The sequence below is a fragment of the Galeopterus variegatus genome, unplaced genomic scaffold, assembly GCF_000696425.1.
Source record: "Galeopterus variegatus unplaced genomic scaffold, G_variegatus-3.0.2 Scaffold3407, whole genome shotgun sequence".
Classification (NCBI taxonomy): Eukaryota; Metazoa; Chordata; class Mammalia; order Dermoptera; family Cynocephalidae; genus Galeopterus; species Galeopterus variegatus.
Genome location: NW_007729518.1, coordinates 1 through 12,462, shown reverse-complemented (window position 1 = coordinate 12,462; position 12,462 = coordinate 1). Strand labels below are relative to the sequence as shown.

The 12,462-nt window shown below is 52.7% G+C and overlaps 1 protein-coding gene across 1 annotated transcript in view; it reads right to left on the bottom strand.

Annotated features, from left to right (window-relative positions):
- Window positions 1-12,107, bottom strand: part of CDHR2 (cadherin-related family member 2) — a 25,547-nt gene extending 13,440 nt beyond the window's left edge. The window contains exons 1-15 of the mRNA XM_008584925.1: window positions 12,056-12,107; window positions 11,709-11,780; window positions 9,676-9,815; window positions 9,487-9,532; window positions 8,252-8,346; window positions 6,360-6,449; window positions 5,313-5,438; window positions 5,094-5,240; window positions 4,941-5,016; window positions 4,725-4,840; window positions 4,371-4,604; window positions 2,814-2,969; window positions 2,569-2,730; window positions 2,233-2,294; window positions 1,731-1,974 (exon numbers count right to left, since the gene is read on the bottom strand). Of these exons, the coding sequence (XP_008583147.1) occupies window positions 1,731-1,974; window positions 2,233-2,294; window positions 2,569-2,730; window positions 2,814-2,969; window positions 4,371-4,604; window positions 4,725-4,840; window positions 4,941-5,016; window positions 5,094-5,240; window positions 5,313-5,438; window positions 6,360-6,449; window positions 8,252-8,346; window positions 9,487-9,532; window positions 9,676-9,815; window positions 11,709-11,780; window positions 12,056-12,107 (1,818 nt within the window). The remainder of the gene's footprint in view (window positions 1-1,730; window positions 1,975-2,232; window positions 2,295-2,568; window positions 2,731-2,813; window positions 2,970-4,370; window positions 4,605-4,724; window positions 4,841-4,940; window positions 5,017-5,093; window positions 5,241-5,312; window positions 5,439-6,359; window positions 6,450-8,251; window positions 8,347-9,486; window positions 9,533-9,675; window positions 9,816-11,708; window positions 11,781-12,055) is intronic.
- Between the last annotated feature and the right edge of the window lie 355 nt (window positions 12,108-12,462).

The following is a 12,462-nucleotide window of genomic DNA, read 5'->3' as shown; positions in this document are numbered from 1 at the left end:
TAAAAAAAAAAAAAAAAAAAAAAAAAAAAGCACATAAAATAAGTGTGAAGCCCCCCAAAAGATTCTAATTTTCCCATGATGACTACTTCAGTGCTATATTTTTAAAAATAGCTGATTCTTCACTCAATTGTGTGTGTGTGTGTGTGTGTGTGTGTGTGTGTGTGTGTGTGTGTGTTCCTGTTCTGCCAGAGCCCTGAACATGTGCTTGGCTTGTCTTTGGGATGAACCAGCACGGACAACACAACAGGTTCTTCTGTGCCACTGGGCCTGTGCACATGCTGCTCCCTCACCGGGAATGACCTCTGTGCCTTCTCTGCCTGACTCCGGGCCAGGCTGGTGACTCCCTTGGGCCTCTACAAACCCTGTGTTACCTTCAACATAGCACAGGTGACACCATTGAGTAACTGTCTGGTGCCCTCCCCCCAAATGAGAACTGCCCAGGGACAGGAATTATGGTGGATTCATCTCTGAGAACCCAGGGCCCAGCAAAAAACCTGGTGCATAGTAGGTGCTTAGCAAGTGTGGCTTTGAATCCAGTGCTGGGCTCCTCTGATTCAGAACCAATTATTTCCCCTTCCTCCCTGCCCATTCCCCACCGTCAATTCTTTCATTTAGTTCTTTTGGAAACTTATTTGCTAAATGCACCCTCAGTAAGCAGCCAGAGATGGTTTTTCCAAAAGCCTGACTCTGTCTGTTCATACCTTGGTGCTCTGAACTCAGGCCTATTAATTCTTCAAGCATTTCCTGGGGCTCATGCTGGGTACCACATTTACAGCAGCAAATCTGAAATGCTCCTGCCCCAAGGAGCTCACAGGCCAGAGTGAGAAGTATTCTCCACGATAGAGGAAAGAGAAAGGGCCCAGGTTTTAGGGCCAGGGTGGTCTGGACTGCAGCCCCAGCACTGCCATTAACTAGCTGTGCAACCACAGAAAAGTCACTTAACCTTACTAAGCCTCAGTTTTCTCCTATAAAATGGGAACCATTAGAGCATCTGCTTTGCAAGTTAGTCAGGAGATCGGGGATGGGAACATGCTCTGGAAACCACACAGTTCCAGAAAGATGGGAGAGCTCTGTGACCACAAGGTTGTCATTTTGAGCACCAAGTTTCTTACTTCTCACAAGACCCCCTTTCAGCTGCCTCTGGGGAGAAGCTTCTGAACTCCTTATGACCAGCAGAGGAGCCCCTCCCCAGGGTTTCTCTGGAGCCACTAATGGGTTTCTATCTCATAAACTCTGTAAATTCAGACACTGACCTCATTTCACTTTTTGCTTTGGCCATTAGGAAGCTCAGAACCAAATCTGCAGCCCACTCCCAGCAATTGTGTGTATCTGGGTTCTAGCTCTTCTTTAGTGCTCTTTAACAATGCTATCCTGATTTTCTCTTTTTTCTTATTTCTTCCATATTTTTGTCTTATTTTTTACCTAAGCTACCTCAAATCCTTTTTGGAATGAGGCAGGGGTGTGAGTGAAAAAGAGAAATATGTTTTTGAGGGCTGGCTCTGTGCCAGGCCTTGTGCTGAGCACTTTATATGCATTATCTCATTATTCTCCAGTTACCCTCTCAATAAGTGCTATGATTGTCTTCATTTTCTGAAGCAGAAACAGAGGCCCAGAGAAAGTAAGTGACTTTTTCTAAGGAGAGCCCAGACTCCACCCAAGGCCACTTGACCACAGAGCCGGGCTTGGTCCCCTCCCCCTGCCTTGCCCACCAGGTCCAGGCTGGCTCACACCTGAATGGTCACAGAGACATTGTCCTTCTCCTCCTCGACAAACATGTTGTAGGAGCCGCTGACCACGGGTGCATTGTCGTTGATGTCTAGCAGGTGGATCTGCAGCGTGGTGGTGGTCGACAGGCCCCCACCGTCTGTGGCCTGCAGCGTCAGCCTGTACTCAGCCTGCGTCTCCCGATCCAGCAGCTCCCCATTTTTCACCGTCACTGTCCCTGAGACTGGCTCGACCTCAAAGAGGTCTGCGCTGCTCAGTGTGGCCAGAGTTAGCAAATAAAAATACAGAATGCTCACTTCAATTTGAGTTCCAGATAAACAATGTCAAGTATTTTAGTATGCCCCATACCATATTTGCAACATATTTATTCTACAAAAAAAAATTCATTGTTATTCTGAAATTGATGTGTAACTGAACGCCCTGTATTTTCTCCAGCTACCCTAGCCCCATGGCAAGGCAGAGGTGGGCCTGGGCCCTGCTCGCCCACTGCCCACCCTAAGACCTTACCCGACTCCTGGGAGCAGGCTGTAGGTGATGCAGTCCCACTCACCCGTGTCTGGGTCTGTGGCCTGTGAAGCAAAGAGATGGCGGGACACTGTTGAGGCAGTGGCACTTGCTGCCAACCACGCAATTTGTGGAGACAGGGCTGTCATGCTTCCTGACACAAAGGAAACCCCCCCACACTAGGATTCACACATAGACACCACACACACACACACACCCTCACACACGCATGCACGCTTGCTGGAACCAATGACATCAGGTGATAGAGACTCCAGTCCCCAAGTCTGCCCTTCTCTGTGTCTCCCTCCTGGCCCACCCAGCCATGTCCACATCACTCACATGGATGCTGTGGGTGACCACAGAGCCGGTAGCACTGTGTTCCAACACACTGAGGACATACAGGGCCTGGGGGAATGTGGGCCTGTGGTCATTGACGTCTCTAAGGTGGACAGTCACTGTGGCAATGGAGGAGTACTGGCTGACCGAGTCCGTGGCCACGACCTGAGGACAGGGGAGGAGGCAGCCGCATTGGGGTCCCAGCGCCCCGTGGCCTCTGCTCCCCAGCGCCCTGGATTGCCGCTCACCTGCACCAGCATCACCGGCTGAACCTCATAGTCCACGAGCGCCGACGCCCTCACCAGCACCTGCACACCCACCGAGCCCGCTGCCCTCTCAGGGGAAACGCTGAAGTTTTCTGCATTAGGGCCCCCCAGGGACAGGAAGAAGGTGCCGTTGCTGCCCTGTAAAGGTGGGCTGTTATATTAGAGACCCTGTCCCCTACACCTTTCACCCAATCTCCAGCCTCAGCCTCCTGCCTCAAGAAGCCCAGCCCCATGAGGTCCCATGAGAGGGGGATTCTCAAAATACTGGAGCAAGAGGGCCCAGGAAGCTGGGCTGGTCACAGTCCCTGCAAATGTCGGGTCATGAGAAGAAGATTTCTCTGGGGACTGTGGGTCCTAGGCCTGGGCTGGAGAGGCAGAGCCTGGACACACACCCCTCACTTCCATCGTGCTCCTACCAGCCTTCCTCAGCAGCCACCACTGCATACGCCAACACCAGACACCACCCAACGCCCACCGCCCCGTTACTCGATGCCATCCTGTGGTCAACACCAGCCACCAGCTCAACACACCCACCAAGCCAACGTCATCCAACGCCATCCTCCAGTCAACGTCCTGTACCAACTCACTATCACCTAAAACTACCAAACACCATCTGTAGTGGACTGAATTATGTCCCCTAAAACTCACTGAAGCTTGAGTTGTGTCCCCCAAGTTTTACATATTAGAAAGAGCCCCTATGGTGACCGTTAAGAGGGTGGGAAATCCTATTATGGTAATTGAAAGGTGGAGCCTTGAAGAGGTCAGCCCCTATGGTGACCGTTAAGAGGGTGGGAATCCTATTATGGTAATTGAAAGGTGGAGCCTTGAAGAGGAGACTGGATCGTAGGACCGTGCAGCAGTGAGTGGATTAACAATGGTGCTCAGGGGCGCGGTTCTGAGGCTTTAGAAGAAGAGAGAAGAAAGTCTCTCTCTCTCTCTCTGCTCTGCCATTTTCACAATGTGAGACTCTGCCAATACTGTCACCACCAGCAAGACACTCACCAGCTGTGTTACCTGGACTTTGGACGTCCCAGCCTCAGAAAGTGTAAGGATTACGTTTCATTTTCTATGCAATCCCCAGTTCCGTGTATTCTGCTATGAGCAGCAGCAGTGGACTGATACACACCCACAGTTATTCGGCTTTCACTACCGCTCAGTCACCCGCCTCTCAACACCCACCTCCATTTACGAGTGCCCCCAACCTGGGTCCCCCTCAGACCGTTCTGTGCTCACTACTGCCCAGCACCACCCCGTACCAAACACCACCGCCAGTCACTGACCCCCACTCCTCGACCCTGCCAGCCACCCGTCACCACCCTCCTCTCCACGCTGCCCTCTGTTCCGCACCACACAGCATCGCCCTGAACACAACACTACCCACCAGCTCAACGCCACCCAGCATTTCCAGGTCTCACCCACCTACCCGCTCTCACCACCACCCACTGATCTGCACCATCGCCCGTTACGCACCGCCACGTCACTGCCGCCACTCACTCTCCACCTCCTGCCCCAGCCAACCCCCCGTGCCCCTGCGCCTGCCTTGTCGGGGTCGTACACCACTATGGTGAGGTCGTCAACAGGGATGCGGGCGGAGGCGTGCTCATCCACGTAGCCCGTGAAGTTGACTTGAGCCTCTTCGGGGGTGAAGGTGCAGGCCAGGAGGCTGCAGTTGTAAAACTCAGGTTTGTGGTCATTGACATCTGTCACCCTCAGTGTGACCCATATGCTCACTTTGGCCTCCTGCCCATAGATGTTGAGGTTTGTCTCAGTGGCCTGAGGTACAGAGTAGAGGCCAGGGGGCAGAGGTCAGAGAACCAGGGCTTAGACAGAGTGAGATCAAAGGTCAGAGGTTGGGAGTGGGGGCCCAATGGGGGCAGTGGAGCCCCCACTCACCGTGACCTCCAACTGCACCTCCTCATCCTCCTCCAGCAGCTGCTCACGGTCCAGGGAACCATTGACCCTGATGACCCCATCTGCCCCGATGTCAAACCAGCCAGGCCTCGTGGAGTCTGGCAGGGAGGCAGGCAAAACAGCTGCTTCCAGCGGCTCTGACAGAGCCCCCACTCATCCCTTGCCCCAGCCCCAGCCTGGGGACACCCCCGTTCTCACTGGAGATGCTGTAGGTCACGGGGTCATTGATGCCTTTGTCACTGTCCATGGCCTGCACCTTCAGGACTGAGGTCCCCTGAAAGGAGGCCTGGTCAGTGCCCTGACCCTTCCCCCACCTCTTGTCTCCCGACCCCCTCCAGGCCCCCAGCACACCTGGGCTGCATCCTCAGCCACAGAGGCTGAGTAAAACTCCCTGACAAACTGGGGATCCAGGTCCGGCTGGTCCACCACAGAGATGGACAGGAAGACAGACTGGGAGCACTGGACGGTGACTATGTCGTGGTACAGGCCACCTGAGTCCTGTGGGGAGATGGGCCTTCCATGAGCCGGGGCCGTGGGTCCCAGTGGCCCCCTGCTTGCACCCCCACTCACACAGGCCTTCAGCTCCAGCTGGTAGAAGGCGCTCTTGCTGTTGTAGCTGAGGCTGCCATTGAGAACGATGGCGCCATTGGCCAGGATCTCAAAGAGATGCTCGCTGTCCTCGGTACTGGGGATAACCTGAGGCAAAGCACATTCGGGCCAGGCTCCCTCAGACAGCCCGACCCCCAGGACCCTGCTCTGAGAGATGTGGGGTCCAATCCCAACAATACCACTGACCAGCCGTGCAATTGTCACCAAGTCATATGACCTCTCTGAGCCTCGGTTTCTGCCTCTGGGAAGTGGGACTTGTGGTCTTGCCTTAATACATTGAAAGGAGGATCCAATGAGATGAGATCTGTATGTGCCAGGTGCACAGCTGGTGCTCCATACATGGAGCTGTCCCTAGCAAATCTGTCGTCATGGGAACTGGATTCACACACCCCTTATTGTCTGGATGGCCTTGGACAATACCCAGGACCTCTCTGAGCCTCGATATCCTCTTCTGTGAAGCCAGGAGTGTGTCAGCCCCTGGTTGATGTGACATTAACTTCTCTCTCTCTCTTTTTTTTTTAATGGATTAGGAGATGTTTGACATTAACTTTCATCAAGGGCCTAGATAGTGCCCAGGCAGGAGGGTGGGAAGAAGGGTCTGGTCTGCAGCAGGCACCCTCCTTAGGCAACTGGGCAAAGTGAGGTTTGGGGGTAGGGTTAGAGGAAGGCTTGGGGACCAGAGTTGGGCCACTGCAGAGTGGCTGTCCTCACCCCAACTCTCGAGGACCCTGTGGGCTGTCTGGGGAAGTGCTGCCCCCTGGTGGCCGGGAGCAGTCAGGACGCATGCCCCACACCCACTCCCTCGCACACTCACACACCTTCTCTATGGAGTACACCACCACGCCTCCTGACCCTGAGTCTTCATCCACGGCCAGCATGGAGAATACCAGGGAGCCGACTGGCAGGGTCTGAAGGACCCTGTGGGCTGTCTGGGAAAGTGCTGCCCCCTGGTGGCCGGGAGCAGTCAGGACACATGCCCCACACCCACTCCCTCGCACACTCACACACCTTCTCTATGGAGTACACCACCACGCCTCCCGACCCTGAGTCTTCATCCACGGCCAGCATGGAGAATACCAGGGAGCCGACTGGCAGGGTCTGTAAGGAGAGCCTCATCACGTATGAGCTCAAATCCATCTCCTCCACTACCTAATCTGTCCCCACCTTCCTGAGCTTCAGTTTCCTTGACTTACCAGGGGGATTATGTCCCCCTTTCTCTCCCACCGGGGCTGGGCCTCTGAAGGCTCTGGGGATGGGGGTGTGGCTGGAAGCAGAGTCCCCACCCTCCTCCTCTCCCTACATGGCCTCACCCTGACCTGAGCTGGATTCTGATTTGCAGAATCCCTGTGGACCAGGATGAGGGATCCTACTAGAACCAGCTGACTGTGCTGCTCCCTGCTCCAACATCCACGTGGGCTCTCTACGGCCTGCAGCTGTTGATTTCAAACAACGCCCTGCAGAGGTGGAAGGTTCTTTGGGAGGCCTTTCCTCCTGGACTCCTGTTCACACCCTTGCCACTTCCTAATGGTGGCCAAAGAGATCTTTTAAAGTCATTAATCAGACCACATCCCTCTTGTACTTAAAACTCTCCAAGAGTTCCCCATTCAGCCCAGAGTACAGTCCAGACCACTTTCGTGGCCCTCCGCAGGCAGGCCACTGCCCGCCTCTCTGACCTCACCCCTCCTCACACTCTGCAGTCCAGCCACACTGGCCAAACTCATTCCCATCTCAGGGCCTTTGCATCTGCTGTTCCCCTGCCTGGAACATCCTTTTCCTGGAGCATCTTGTGGTCTGCTCTTGCCATTCATGTCTCTGTTCAGATGCCACCTACTCAGAGAAGCCTTTCCTGACCACTAACCAAAAGCAGCCTCTCTGCAGTCACTTTTTTTCACGTTGCATTGTTTTGTGCTCTTCACAGAGCTCAGTCAACACCACCTGAAATAATGCTGCTAATTTTATGTCTCAATTACTGTCTGTGCTCTTCACTAGGATGTGAGATACAAAGGTGGCAACCAGATCAGTCTTGTTCACCAGGTAACCTCAGCACCTAGGACAGTGCCTGGCACACAGGTGCTCAATCAGAGCCTGTCAAATGACTGACTGGACCTCACCAGCCTCATGCCTGGCCTAGCATAAGGACCCCACCTCAAAGGTTTTTGCAGCCACATCAGTAGTGGTGCTGTGTTTGCTACTCTGGGACCACTGGGAACCATGTCCTTACCCATGTAGTTTAAATGGAACTCCACTTGCTGAGGGGAAGACCCTTGACACAGACCTAGCTAATCAGAGCATTTCATACTCCTAAACTCGTTCAAGGACAGGTTCATGACCCCAAATGAACCATTGAAAGTCAGCCCTGGAGTTTGGGCTGGAACCATTAGGAAAGAGACAGTCTTTCTGTTGAAGTTGCAAAGCTGGTGAGATGCAAGCCTGGAGCTGCTAGGGGACACTTTTATCACCATGTGGGAGAACTGTTCCCCATCCCTCAGGATGAAGGCAACGAGAGAAGCAGAGCTGAAGGGTGGAGAGAGACATCTTCCTGATGACATGGTTTGAGTACCTGGATCCAGCCATGCCTGAAGTCAGAGGAACCTCTAAATTTTTCGGATACATAAGAAAGTCAGTGTATGTCTTTACCCACAAAGATCACGGAGAACCTTTTTTTTTTTTTCTTTTATAACTGAAAGAATTTCAATCCAATCTGACTGATTGCCAAATGCTGCTGTATCTAATGTTTGTGGGGTTTCATCCCCCTGGATTTGGGTCCTGCTGCTGCTCCTTCTAGGGAGCTTTTCCTGATCCTCGATGCCCTACTGGCTGCCTCTGGTCCTTCCCACTCTGAGACATGCTTTGGGATGCCCCCCACCCCCAACCCCCAACCCCATGAAGGCAGATGTTACCTCACTGATGCTGGTGGAGAATCCAGTGTTCTGGAAAATGGGTGCATTGTCATTTCTGTCCTCCACGATCACCTGCATTTCCTTCTGCACCTGCAGTTGGGAAAGCCCAGGTGAGCCCAGAAACTGTGATTTTAAGTTCCAGAAAAGTTGCAAGTAAAGTACAAAGAACTCCTGGTGTCTTTCATCCAGAGCAACCCATTGTTTGGTTTCTCCTTCTCTCTCCATGTGTTTGTGAACCATTTGAAGGTAAGCTGCAGGCATCATTAGGTAATTTTTAAAAAATCTAAAATGTGCCTGTCCTCTTGCAGAAATGTGCATTTTAGCTTTGTTTGCCATAGTCTAAAGCCATGAACAACCTGAGTGTCCATCAGAGGAGACTAGCTAAAGAACCATGGTACATTCCCACAGTGGATACAGACATTACAGGAAACAGGGGATTGTGTGCACAGACACAGGAAGAGCTCCAAGTGCCATTGTGGAGTGGACAGGCAGCTTTAAGACAGTACATACAGCAGCATCCCATTTGGGTGTCATGCACCAAAATCTTTCCTCCATGGATGGACTGATGCACGTGAACCCTTAGTGAGCGGTAGGAAAGAACACAGTTGTGGCAGACACTTCAGTGAGAGCGGGCTGGGCAGGGTTGCTTTATCTGCAATTTTTGAAATGCTTACAAAGAGAATGAGTTCATGAATATCCACGTGATTAAAATGACTTTTTTAAATGGTCAGAGTTTAGGGAATATGTTAGAGACAAAACCCTCAACTTTCACAGATGCAAGACACAGTGGCATAAGCATGTTATTTAGAAATATGAGTGTAGAGCCCAAAATATTCAGCTGAAGGAGTTGAAAGTGACCTACCGCCTCCAGGTGCCAGGGTTAGGAGGTATTTGACACTTTTTTTTTAAATCAATATTTATATTAATATAAATGGATAACATAATTAATTTTTAGTTTATAATATAAATAATACATTTGTATGTAATCTATAATATAGAAAATATATTTATATAATTAGAATAAATTAATAATCCTAAAATCTTGCTAATATTTATGGCAAAAAATGGACAAGTATAATTTTGGTATAAATGAGTGTTCCATTGTTTGTTTGTTAACCGGGCACTCTCTGCTTGCTTGAGGCGGGCGACATGGTCAGGAGCGGGTCCCTCTGTCCCCGGCTCTCCCAATCCCCGGACCACCCTCCCCTCCACCACTTTCCTACTCACTGGGTTATTCTGGCCATCGCTCACGGTGATGGTGATGCTGAACCAGTAGAGTGTCTGCAGTGGGCAGAGAGAAGGGGTCCGAGGTGAGCCCCTGCTGGGTGGGAGCACAGGAAACACCCACCCCGAGATACGTCCCCCTGGACCCTTCCATCTCCCCCTGCCTCTCTCGGGGCCCCTCCCAGGCTGCTACCCTTTACCTCGTAGTCCAGAGCACTGGCCAGCTTTACTTCCCCAGTGGCCGAGGTGACACTGAAGAAGTAGGCATAGGAGCCACTAATCCCATAGGTCAGCGTGTCCTTGTCCATGTCTTCAGCTGCCATCCAGAAGGCCACATCACCTGGAGAGGGGATAGGGGCTGCTCAGGGTGCACGGCCACTCCTATCAGTGCTGGTATAGCCAAGCCACCTGCGAGGCTGGGCCAGGAGCCTGGCTTCTCTGCACACAGGCTCTGCCTGAAACCTGGGACTGCCCTAGCCCTCAGGGGAGGGCCCTGTCCCCTGTGGTCATGGACACTGGCTGTGGTTGTTGTTACTGTGCACCCAGAGGCCTTTGGAAAACAGCACCCTGAGTTCCTCTGGGGGAATCACCCCAGCTGCACTGGACACAGTGGGGTGGGCTGTCACCCAGGTGCCTCCCCGGCTGGCCCAGCCCATAGGCCTGCCCTCTGGGAATCGGAACACAAGCTTTGCAGAGAGAAGACTAAAAATGGCTGGAATTAATGTATTCCAGCCCAGCGACAGGTGCATACTAGGTGGGGGGCTGCTAAAGACCATGGAGGCACCTGGGCCTGGCCTCTTCTGAGCCTTCCCTTTACCCCGAGAGCTTGCTTGGAGCCTGCCAGGACACCCCCTTTCTGCTCAAGTTAGCCGAAGAGGTGTCCCCGATGGCCTCCCCGGAGCCCTGACCCTTTCAAGTCCTCTCTCCTCAGCCTCCCCCCTCCATCGTAGGAAGGCTGTTCATTAGCAAGGGCTTTTTCCATTTTATCAAAACGTGTTTGCCTGGAACTCCCACCCACGTGGCCCTGAGGGCTTCCATGGGCACAGGAGGTGCAGAGCCTGGGACCCACCATACTTTCAGAAGCCCACAAAAATGTTTTGCAAGCAGAAGAAAAAAATATGATTTATAATCCAGCCTGCATTGTGTTCGTGTTTGTGCCAATGCAGTCCTAAGATATAATTGAATATGTTTTTCCGGAGGAAGGGGCCCACGAAGGCAAAAGTGCCCACCGCATCACACACCCATCCTGAGGGGCTCACAAACGAGTCTGCCCCCTCTTGAGGGACTGTTTCATGTAAATAGTTTTATTTTAAGAGCGAACTTTAGATCACTTCTGTGAATGGAAAACCCGCTTGATTTGCCATAGATAAAAGGAAACTCTAACAAATAAAGGCAAAACGTGTTTGCCTGGAACTCCCACCCACGTGGCCCTGAGGGCTTCCATGGGCACAGGAGGTGCAGAGCCTGGGACCCACCATACTTTCAGGAGCCCACAAAAATGTTTTGCAAGCAGAAGAAAAAAATATGATTTATAATCCAGCCTGCATTGTGTTCGTGTTTGTGCCAATGCAGTCCTAAGATATAATTGAATATGTTTTTCCGGAGGAAGGGGCCCACGAAGGCAAAAGTGCCCACCGCATCACACACCCACCCTGAGGGGCTCACAAACGAGTCTGCCCCCTCTTGAGGGACTGTTTCATGTAAATAGTTTTATTTTAAGAGCGAACTTTAGATCACTTCTGTGAATGGAAAACCCGCTTGATTTGCCATAGATAAAAGGAAACTCTAACAAATAAAGGCAGAAAAGCAAAGCAGTTATTAACTCCTGTAAAAGGCTCTGAGCCCTCTCTTTCTTTAAAACAAACAGCAGGTGGGGGGTGGATGAGCAACTGGAAAGTGGAGAGGGGTACGAGAAAGAATGTCCCCAAATGCTTTCTTTTGGAGAAATCAGAAAGACTGGAAGAGATGGGAAATGGAGGAGCGTTCCAGGCTGAGTGCTGAGGGTGCAGCGCGCGAGGCCCGGGCCATGCGACTCACGCCTATGTGCGGACACCGCTCTTCTCTCAAAAGCTGAAGAGGAAAAAACTTCTGAAACTGAACAGACTCCCTTCAGGCCACCTTTGCCCCATGACAAGCGGTGGGGCTGCAGGGACGGGCAAGCTGAAAGGGAGCCCCTGGAACCATCCTGTGGGTAAGGGCATGGCACAGTCCAGGCACAGGGACCATTACTCACCCACTGGTAGGTCCTCGGGCACGGTCACTACCGTCATGTTGGACAGGAATGAGGGGGCCGTGTTGGCTGCCGCTGCAGGGACACAGAGACTGGAACATCTGGACGCCCGTACAAAGCCTGATCCCCCGCTGCTCCCCAGGGAGCCCACACCAATTCTTAGTGCCGACCTTTAGCCCAGATCCCCCACCTGGGCCTGGATTCCTCCCCAGGCCCCCCCCCGGGCAGCCGAGCACAGGACCTGGTTGGAGGAGCTGGGTATTTACTGATGAGGGATCACCCTGCCTTCTGGAGGGTCCTGCTGGGTCCCCAGTTTAGTGCTGCTATGGTGGGAGAGGGGAGGCACTCACCAGACACCACAAGGGCTGGAAGCAGGAAGCAGCACAGCCATGGCTGCCCCATCACACCTGGAGGGACGAGACAGGGAAGAGACAGGAAAGGGACACCTGGACCCATGTCCCCCTCCTTTTGTCAGACTCCATCTGCCTGGGTCTGACCTGACCCCAGCCCACCTACAACCACGGCTCAGTAGTTCTCACTCAGGGCCTCTGTCACCCTCTATCCATTTTCCAGATGCTCCAGGGTGGGGAGCCAAGAGGGACCTGGGGAGGTGGACCAGGTAGCTGAACCTGAACTTGACCCCAGAATTCAGCACTCCCTCTGTGCCAGGCACTGCTCCAGGCAGACTACATGTGCGATCCCATTATTCCTACAACTGTGAGGTGGCTGGTAAGAAACCGAGGCTGAGAGTTGACAG